This window comes from Neofelis nebulosa, chromosome 15 (assembly GCF_028018385.1).
Source record: "Neofelis nebulosa isolate mNeoNeb1 chromosome 15, mNeoNeb1.pri, whole genome shotgun sequence".
NCBI lineage: Eukaryota > Metazoa > Chordata > Mammalia > Carnivora > Felidae > Neofelis > Neofelis nebulosa.
In genome coordinates, this window is record NC_080796.1 from 1,895,432 (window position 1) to 1,906,108 (window position 10,677).

At 47.5% G+C, this 10,677-nt stretch overlaps 1 protein-coding gene across 1 annotated transcript; it reads right to left on the reverse strand.

Annotated features, from left to right (window-relative positions):
• Window positions 1-2,066: 2,066 nt before the first annotated feature.
• Window positions 2,067-7,708, reverse strand: LOC131495905 (ankyrin repeat domain-containing protein 26-like). Its single transcript, XM_058701084.1, has 3 exons — window positions 7,284-7,708; window positions 2,437-2,551; window positions 2,067-2,275 (listed from the first exon to the last, which is right to left on the reverse strand). The coding sequence occupies exons 1-3, from the start codon at window positions 7,532-7,534 to the stop codon at window positions 2,090-2,092; spliced, it is 552 nt and encodes a 183-aa protein (XP_058557067.1). The 5' UTR covers window positions 7,535-7,708; the 3' UTR covers window positions 2,067-2,089.
• Between the last annotated feature and the right edge of the window lie 2,969 nt (window positions 7,709-10,677).

Below are 10,677 nucleotides of genomic sequence, written 5' to 3' on the forward strand. Positions count from 1 at the left end.
CAAACTCTTCAGGGGAGAGTTTAGGCTTGTTAAAAAAAAATTGAAACTTCCCCAGGGCACGGGGATTCACCACCACAATTCTAGCTGAGAGGTGGTGCAGCAGACAATCACATCAGTCTCATCTATGTGGCCAACTCCCTCTATCATTTAAATATTTAGCCAAAAAAATGACTTATCAAAACTGCATTTAATTTCCCTGAGCAGAGGTAGAACAGGGACTAAATGTAAAGTCCAAATGCAACTTGATTGCATTACTTTTAAACTTCTTACTTCCAATCAAGATATTCTAGATTTCAGAGCAGAGTTTAGACTCTTACCTAAGTGGCTGTTTCTGCCAGAATAGGATTATATGACAGTTAATTATTTGTTCTTTTTTCTCCTTGACCACTTAATCAACCACCTGTTCACTGCCAATCTGATTTCCTCTGAGTCCTCCTACACTTGGTCTCTAGGCAGGTTTGCAACTCACTCTTTCCCTAAGTAACAATTATTCCCCTCAAACATTGAAGACTCCTTGACTAAACGTATAAACTGAAGGGGAAAAAAAAACAATAAAACAAACAACCTCTTCTTGATATTTTCTCTCACTTGTCAAATTTCCAAATTGGCCCACTTAGTTCTGACTGCTCCCTCCTTTCCCCTTTTTTCTCTTAAGCCTTGGCCAATAAAAGATAAATCCCATTTTTATAAATCACTTTTTTATCAAATAGGAACTTGTCAACAGCAGCAATATTTTTTATTGTAAAATGCATTTCTTTTCTTTGAGTTTTAAGACAAAGCCTAGGGCAAATTTTGCTTTCCTGTGTTGTTTTTCACTAATAAAAAAAATTGGATGGGAAAAATATTTGAAAAAAAATAAGTTTTACCTTTAACAAATATATTGTTTTCATAAATATTTGCCATAAATACATAAAACAAAGCAGTATTCTCTGTTTCTTTAGAAGTATCCTTATTTAAAATGAAATCGTAGGGGTGCCTAGGTGGCTCAGTTGGTAGAGCATCCAACTTTGGCTCAGGTCTTAATCTCATGGCTCATGAGTTCATGCCCTGCATTGGGCTCTGTGCTGACAGCTGGGAGCCTGGAGCCTGCTTCAGATTCTGTGTCTCCCTCTCTCTCTCTGCCCCTCTCCCCCTCTTGTTCTGTCTCTGTCTCTCTCTCTCTCTCTCTCTCTCTCTCTCTCTCTCTCTCAAAAATAAATAAAAAATAATAGGAAGAAAGAAAGAAAGAAAGAAAGAAAGAAAGAAAGAAAGAAATCTTAGATAAATAAGTTACTGCCAAATATTTTCATTCAGGGAATCCTTGAACTTCCGAATACGTAAAATTGACCCTGCCCATGTCAACCAAGGGTGTTCCTCTAGGGGCTTCAGCAGTGAGAGGTAATGCATGTCAAAGAAAAGGAAGGTGGGCCAGCAAGTGTGGCCATCATCTACTCCCCATGTACAGCTACAACCCTGCTGAGGAGCTACACAAGGTTGAGCAGGAGCTACTCTCTGAAGTGGGACACCCCAACATGGTACATGGCTGGCCGAGTGGCTACCAACACAAGTAGATGCCTTTGCTGGATGTCCAGACATGACCTGACCCCAATGCCCTCATCTTCAGAGCACCGGGGCCTGCAGTGCCCAGCACCTACAACCTGTTGCTTTCTCCTCCCGCTTGCACACATCCAAGCTCTCCCTGCTGGGTCTGGGTCTCCATTCCTCCTCCCACCTATCCCCAGCAGCACCCCTTGCCTAAGCCTCTGCATAGCACCCAGCCTCCATCGTCGCCTCACTCCCCTCTAGACCTTTAGTCCTTTATGGGCTCTGAGACTACCATCCACTTGTAGGCACTAATGGAAACATTTTCTTTCTGGGGTGGAAGGGTGGCTGGGAGATACAACTTTGCCCTTTCTGTGGGCACTACTTTTTTCTAGCCCTCCCTGACTTGGCATTGGAGTTATTTCCATGATGAAAGGGCCTGATATATAGAATTCAGTGAGTGAGTATGTGTGTGCATGCGTGCATGCGTGTGTGTGTGTGTGTGAAATAAAACATTTTGTGGCTAAAATATTCACGTGTATATATAAAATTTCAAATAATGTATAAATTAGTTCTTTACCTTATTTCTTGCTTCAGTATTCGCATTGTATAGCAGCAGCTTCTCTATTATGGATATATTATCACCAAAGGCCGCATAGTGGAGAGCAGTGTTGCCACTCACATCCCTAATATTTGGATCGGCACCATTTTCCAATAGTATGTTTACACATTTCTCTTCCTGGCACTGTACGGCCTGTCAGTGATATGCCAAGAAACAGAGTGTAAATTCTGAGAATTTAAAGTAAGCATGCCACAGGTTTCACCAATTCGTTTTGTTTCAAGGCAATAATTTCATTTTCATTCTAAGTAATGACATCAAATCTATCTCAGGCAGACATAGCTGGTACTACATACCTTCATGAGAGCTGTCCTGTTTTCATGATCACAGAGGTTAAGATGACATTTCCTCTCTACTAGGAGGCTCACCACTTCTGGATGGCCATTGGCACAGGCCAAATGGAGAGCAGTCCTAAAAAAGTGAGAGGACTTTTTAGGAAATGATAGTGCACTCTCTCAAAACTTGCAGTTAATTCAGGAAATTGTAAACATTAAGTAGCATGTTATTCCTATGCCTCCAAAACAAAGATTCAGTTTTCCTCTGGAGAAAGTACAATATTTAGTAGTGATTACTCATCACACTAATAAAAGAGTGGCCTGTTTGAAGAGAAAGAGCATGACCTGGGGATTCAGCTCCACTTGGGTTTGAATCCTAGTTTAACTCTGTCACTCACTAGTTATTGCTTAGACTTATCCTCAATGTCCTCAACAAAAGGGGATAAAAATAGTAGTTGTCTCGTGTCATCTGGCTAGCTCAGTCTGAAAAGCATGTAACTCTTGATCTCAGGGTCGTGAGTTTGAAGCCCCACGTAGGTGCAGAGATTAGTAAAAAAAAAAAAAAGATAATAAAATGAAATGAAATGAAATGAAATGAAATGAAATGAAATGAAATGAAATGAAATGAAATACTGAGTAGTTATCTCACAAGACCTCGTTGTGATGCTTAAATGAGGATCTATGCAAGTATTTAGAACATTTCCTAGCACAAATAACATCTCAATAGTTGTTGGATAATATAATTAAATAACATCTCAATAGTTGTTGGATAATATAATTTTTACCATTACTACTGCTTTACATAAACAACACTTCAATTAGGTACCTTGATACAATTACACCTACTTTGCAGATATGTTTTAAGGATTAGCAAGAATACTGCGTTTCAATGATTCTAAGATGCTCATTTTGTCACATTTTAATATCTCTGATATTGGAATGCAATTTATAACTCAAAATGTCTTACAACTGTAAATGGCAGGACTTTAAAAAAATAATTGGCATATAAAATAGTGGGACACCATAGAATCTTGGTGCCTTCCATTATGTGAAATGATGGTATATACAATAGGTCTATTGCAGTTCTAGTCATATGATTGGCACTTAAATAAATTTTAGTTCTGAAAAGCATTATAGGAAAAGAGGACTAAATTAACAAAAGGAAAACATTTTTTAAGGACTCCTTACTTTGCTTCTCAAGAAAGTTTAAGCCACAGGAAACTCAGGATTCCAATGACTAGGAACAGCTCATTTTATTAAGTATTGAGGTCTACAGATTGTACGAAAATCAAGTATTTCCAGTGATCAATATTAGTACCTACTACTATCGTAAATTTCAGAAGGGCAGGTAAAGGTTATCTTTTACAATTTCCTATCTTCAGAAACTTTGACAGGAAAGAGGAAAACTTCCCATTGAGAGTAAATCCTAATACTTCAATGTAAAATTTCTCATCTTAGGGGTGCCTTGCCGGCTCAGTCAGTAGCGCATAGGACCTTGATCTCAGGGTTGTAAATTTGAGCCCCACGATGGGTATAGAGATTACTTAAAAATAAAATCTGGTGCAGAGCCTGCTTTAGATGCTCTGTCCCTCCTCTCCTTTTCCCCCTCCCCCTGCTCATGCTTTCACCCTCAACAATAAATAACACTTAAAACATAAAGTAAACAAGATAAAAGCTGGGGCACCTGGGTGGCTCAGTCTGTTAAGCGTGCAGCTCTTGATCGGGCTCAAGTCACGATCTCATGTTCACTGGCTCAAGCCCCATGCTGGGACTCTTGGAAAAGTGTATTGGAAAAGTTCCTGCTTTCAGCACGGGGCCTGCTTGGGATTCTCTCTCTGTCCTTCCATTGTCCCCATCCCCACCCCCACCCCATCCTTCTCAAAAAATAAATAAATAAACTTAAAAAAATAAAATCTTTAGAAAATAAATAAATAAAATTCCTCATCTTGCTCATACTGTGCAAAATGAAGTCTTTGTGAACAAAAGGATCTTGGGTAGAGTATGTCCGCTAAATAATATATGTGCAGGTTCTAGGTGATAAATAAATGGATGGAAAGAGTGGATAAATACATTTGGAGAGTTCAATATTTTTAAAGAAAAGGTATATAAAGGAAAGCATACTTCTGAAACAGTAAATAATCACTTATATCTGCTAAGTCTTATTTTTTTCATAAGCACACAACTAATATATTTTATTTTCATGATTAATATAAACCATTTACCTATTACTCGTAATAAAGCTACCTATAACAGAAAACATATGTATATGCTTAATATATGCATAATAAAATCTACAAGTGCAAATAAAAATACTCCCTTTACTTCTGAAGAGGCCAAAAGTTGTCCAAATATGCCAATCCTCAAAAATCATTTTAATTAACTCACTTTTCTTATTTTACATCCAAAAATATTTTTTAACACAAAGTGAGAAATTATTTTTATGTATATAAGATCAATATTCTTGCTCTTCTCCAGGATTACTTCAACGACAATAAACCCTTTCTGTTGATAATAAACTTTTAATAGGACCTTTATACACCTTTTCCTGTAGAAAGCACAGATTTTCTTTGAAGGCAAAGAAAAATGCATGTAAATACAAAGGCTCAGAAATAACAAATGTCATCCCATTTTGTGCATATTTGGGCTTAACATAAAACCGTAGTCTGCTTGTGTGTACCTATGATCACACTGATTTTTGTTCTCACTTAATGATCAACTAAAGCACAGCTCTGCATCTCTGTGTATATCTATTATCTATGCCACTTTCAATGATCACATATCCATCTTATGGATGTAATGACATTTACTTATAAAAGCCATTATACGAGTTCTTCTTAATACATTGCTATTTTAAATAGTGCTGAGAAAAGCAAAATGTATGTCATTTATCTCTAGTGATTTCCTAAAGATATTTTAGTAGAAATAAAATTGATGGGTAAAAGGAATACATATTTTTTAAATGTGGTACTTACACGAAATTGTCTATTGGAAAGTTGAAAACAACTTAAACTTTAGCGGCAGTATAAGCACCATCACTCTATTTTCACAAAGGTTGTAGATGGAAAACTGTATTTCAGTCGCTTTTTCACTTAAATTTCTTTTTTCCCAGGGACACTATATTTCCCTATGTCCACTGGTCCCTTGTAGATATGCAAAGAAATACTTTGCACGATTTCAAATTACAGGTTTTTGTTCATTTTGATTTCAAAGACTTCTCTGTAAAACGAAGATAGATTCTGTTGTCTGATACAAATATGTTGTAAATATTTGCAAGTGCATTGTCTTTTATTTTAATAATATTATTTTCTGATAGAGGCTTTTAGTTTTTTATGTTGCTAAATCAATCTCCAGAATTCTTGATATAAAAAAATATTTTTTAATATTTATGTATTTTGGGGAGACAGAGACACAGCGTGCAAGCAAGGGAGGGGCAGAGAGAGAGGGAGACACAGAATCTGAGCTGTCAGCACAGAGCCTGAAGCGGGGCTCGAACCCACAAAGCACGGGATCATGACTCCCAAAGTCAGACCACTTAACTGACTGAGCCACCCAGGGGCCCCATTTTTTTTTTTTTTTTGAGAGAGAGAGAGAGAGAGAGAGAGAGAGAGAGAGAGAGAGGCAACACAGAATCCCAAGCATGCTCCACATTGACAGCAGGGAGCCCGTCGAAGGACTTGAACACACGAACACCTGAGATTATGACCTGAGCCGAAATCAAGAGTCAGAGGCTTAACTGACTGAGCCACCCAGGCACCCCCCAAAAGTCTTGCTTTTCAAGTCATTCTTAGGATGGGTAAATAGGCATTTGTAGGATTTTTTTCTGTTACTTTTCTTATTTTGCCAATTAAAATTTTTAAATTGACATCCCATCTGGAACTTAATTTAGGGAGATAAAATTCTAACAAGTTTTCTCCAAATCGGCTGTTTCTCCACTACTTACGAATAGTTCACCTTTTCCTACTAATATGAAATGTCACCAGTATGAAATTCTAAAGTCTTATGTATATTTGAGCGTTGGTCATGTTCTACACTGCACCACTCCTTTATCTGTCTTTTCAGCTGTGTGTAAATGAATAATTTGAGGAAATTTCAGGTATATTTTGATATCTGGAAGGGCAAATCTACCTCCTATATAAAAACATAAGTTCTTAGGTTAATTCCAGTTTGTTAACATACAGTGTTCTATAAATTTCAGATGTACAAGATAGTGAGTCCAAAACTTTCCTTAATGACATCACAAGAAGAGCATGTGTAGCTCAAAATTCTTAAAACCAGGATGCTTTCATTTGCTTTACCTAACACTGACAAATACAGGAAGGGCACACATTTTGAGAAAAAGGAGTCCTCCTATTCAGAGCCATCTTCCACTTCAAAATGTCCTTCCAAGGTCCCTCAGGAAATAGCACACATACCTAAGTGTACACAGACATAAACTGGATACTGGATTTTGTCCCAAGAATTTCTAGCCCAGAAGTTGATTACAGGAATTATTTCTCCCATTATGCACTTTTCTGTGACGTTATGGTATGAAAATGAGTCCATTACAAACAACATGTTGTCGACACTTAATTTCGTGTGTATTACTATTGAAATTTGGGTAAATCATGTCAAATTTGAGAGTCAAGTGGTCTATTCAGGAATTACGGGGTACGTGCCAGGGCAGCTGAAGACTGTTTTTGCCGCTCACGCTGTTGGCCTGGTGCTAGACCACATAGGGTTCCCACGACCGAGGGGCAGCGGGACCTCAGGAGGGAAGAGAACCCAGCTCCCCGAGGGAGGGCTCGGATGCACAGGTAGAGCTAGGCCAGGTGTGCTCTTCTCCCAGGTCCGTCCCGCCTCCTCCCTGCCAGCCTCCAAGCCCCTATTACCTGTTCATTTTGTCTCTATCATCCACGCCATTTTCCGCGAAGAACAGAATCTGCTGCACTTGCGCTGCGTTGCCCACACAGGCAGCCTTGTGGATCTTTCTGAGATCTCTGTCTTGGACATGGTAACCCAGCAGCAAGTTGTCAATTCCATTGTTCTTCTGCCCAACGCCCCTGCCCTGCCTCTGCAAGCCAGAAGCGGAGCCCAAGGGCGACATGCCCTTCTCCCTCCCGAACCCCCAATTCCTCTTCATTGTGAAGCCTGCGGGCTCCACAGAGACTTCACCCCGCCCTCCCTTTCCACTACCTCCCGAGCCCAACACTAGCGCCGGAGACAGGCCAAACCCGCCTGGCCACAACACCCCAGCAGTGAGGATCCGCCTTTTGGTAGCTGCCACTTCTCAGTAACCGGCAACAAGAAATACCGCCAGACACAAGCGCGCTTGCGCACTTCAGAAGAGGCATCCACTGCGCATGCGCACAGAGGCCTAACTGTCAACGGTAACCAAAGCTCCGATGCCCCCCACCCCCCCCCCAGGCCCAGCGCCGCGCAGCGAACAGAGAGGAGGGGGCTCCGGTGGGGGGTGGGGCGGGGTCCAAAGCCGCGGAACCCAGCGGGAGCCAGCACCTCTGCTCGCCACGCTCGGGTCTCGCCTCGGCACCCTTCTCGCCCCACGCGCGCCTCCCGAGGGGCCCCTTCCCCGCGCCGCAGCCCAGGGTGCAGCCAGGCGGCCATGCCTGCACCGTGGGAAGGGGTGGAGGTGGGGCGTGAGGCGGGGATAGGGGCCGGGCCGGGGCCGCGACGCCCGCGAAGCCTGGAGCCCGCTGCAGCCGCCACCGGATCCCGGGATGGGACGAGAGACTGCGGCGGAAGCCAGCATCTCCCAGCCTGGGGCTCCGGGGGCCGCGGAGCCACCGCCGCCGCCACCGCCGCCGCCACCGCCGCTGTTGCCTCCGCTGCTGAGACCAGGCTGGAGATGGGTGAGTTGACACTGGCGTCACGGGGGACCCGCGCCACAGCCCCTCCATCCACGCACTCCTAGCCCTCCGCCTTGAACTCCGCGCTGACGGCACAATCCCCCCCCCCCACGCTTTCAGGGCTCCCACAGCCCCCTCCCTCCCTGAGCATGACCCTAGGGGCGGGAGCGGGAACCCCGGGCCCGGGGGTTGGGGGCTTCGATACAGGGAGGTGGGGGTCGGATGCCAGGGAGACTATTGGGCTCCCACTCCCACGCCCAGGCCCAGCGTGGCACTGTGAACGGAGGTGGGGGGGCTCCGGTGGGTGGTGGGGCAGGGTCCGGAGCTGCCAAGCCAGGCGGGAGCTGGCACCTCTGCTCGCCGCGCTGAGGCCTGCCTTTGGCACCCCTCTCGCCACATACGCCCATCCCAGGTGGCCCCTTCCCCGCGCCGCGTCCCAGGGTGCAGCCTGTCCGACGTGCCTGGACTGCGGGAAGGGGTGGAGGTGGGGCCGGGACGCGGGGCTATGGGCCGGGCGCGGGGCCGCGATGCCCGCGATGCCGGGCGCATGCCTCAGCCTCCGCCCGAGCCCGGGATGGGGTCAGAGGCTGCAGCAGACGCCAGCATCTCCCCGCGGGGGCCTCGAGGTCCGCGCAGCCATCGCCGCCGCCGCCGCCGCCGCCGCTGTTGCCTGCGCTGCTGAGACCAGGCTGGAGATGGGTGAGTTGACCCTGGCATCCCAGGGAACCCGCTCCGCAGCCCCTCCATCCATGCCCTCCTCCTGGCCCTCAGCCTCCATCTCCGCGCTCCCGGCACAACCACCCTCCCACAGCATCAGGGCTCCCACAGCCCACTCCCTCCCTGAGCGTGACCCTTGGGGCAGGAGTGGGAGCCCCGGGCCCGGGGGTTGCGGGCGTGGAGACAGAAAGGTGAGGGTCGGATGCCAGGGAGACTATTGGATGCCAGGGAGACTATAGGGCCCCGGGCCTACAGGGGAACTGCGAACAAAAGGCAGGGGGCTCCGGTGGGCTAATGGGGTGGGGTCCGGAGCCGGGGAGCCTGGCAGGAGCTGGCACCTCTTCTCGCCTAGCTCCGGCCTCCCTTTGGCACCCCTCTCGCCCCACACACCCTTCCCGGGGGGGGGCCCCTCCCCCGCGCCGCGTCCCAGGGTGCAGCCTGGCGGCAGTGCCTGGAAGGCGGAAGTGGTGGAGGTGGGGGCGTGAGGCGGGGATGTGGGCCGGGCGCGGGGCCTCAAGGCCCACGATGCCCTGCGCTCGCCCCAGACTCTGCAGGAGCTCGAGATGGGGTGAGAGGCTGTAGCAGACGCCAGTATCTCCCCGCTGGGGCCTCGAGTGCCGCGCAGCCATCGCCGACGCTGCTGCTGTTGCCTCCGCTGCCGAGACCAGGCTGGAGATGGGTGAGTTGACCCTGGCGTCCAGGGTAACCCTAGCCGCAGTCCCTCCATCCCCGCACTCCTGGCCTTCCGCCTCCATCTCTGGGCTCCCGGCCCAACCCCCACCCCGCCAAGCCCTCAGGGCTCACACAGCCCACTCCCTCCCTGAGCGTCACCCTATGGGAGGGAATGGGATCCCCAGAAACAGGGATTGGGGGCATAGAGACAAAGATGTGGGGGCGGGATTCCAGGGAGACTACTGGGCTCTGATGCCCCCTCACCCAACCAGGCTGGCCCTAGGACCTTTCCCAGGCCCTGGAGGGCAAAGCCTCATGCCTTAGATCCCCTCCCTAGGCCTGGGCAGGGGCGTCCCCTAGGCGCTGGGCTCAAAAGGCTCTTTGTGAGCTGTGCCCCCCACTCCCCAAGCCTCCAGCTTGGGGGTCGTGGAACAGGGCGAGGCGGAGGCTGGGACTGTGGCTGCTCGTCTGGACCAGGCAGAGGGGCGTGGGGAGAGCACCCTTAGTCCTTTCGTTGGGGTTGGGGGGGCGTGGCGAGGCTCAGTTGCTTTTCACTGCACTGCAAAGGGTGGGGAAGGGAACCTGGCCGGAGGAGGGCTCTATCAATATCTGCAAATAGTGAGTTCTGGAAGCTGAGTTGGGGAGGGAAGCTTGGATGTAAGTCAGAATGATGACACCTGAGCTGGAGTGCCATGAGAAGCAGAGGTGAGTCTCAGCCAGCCCTAGTAGCTGGAGGTCACGTGACTCTCCTGGCTCTGGAAGACTCCCTAGAAGGCCTGTGGGCAGGAATACTACCCCAGAGAGACCCCTCCATGGCCCCCCAGAACTGGCACTGCCCCATCCCCATAGCACTCCTTGCCACTCCTGGGACACCAGTCCTGACCTGCCTTGATGAGGAGCTGTGGATACTGGCGGGTCACCTCCCCGGGCAGGGCAGGTACTGAAGATCCAGGCCTCCAGGTGCTGAGGAGATAGGCACAGGGTCTTGGGAAAGTTTGGAAGAGGTTCTGCCAGCCCAGGGAGGAGAGAG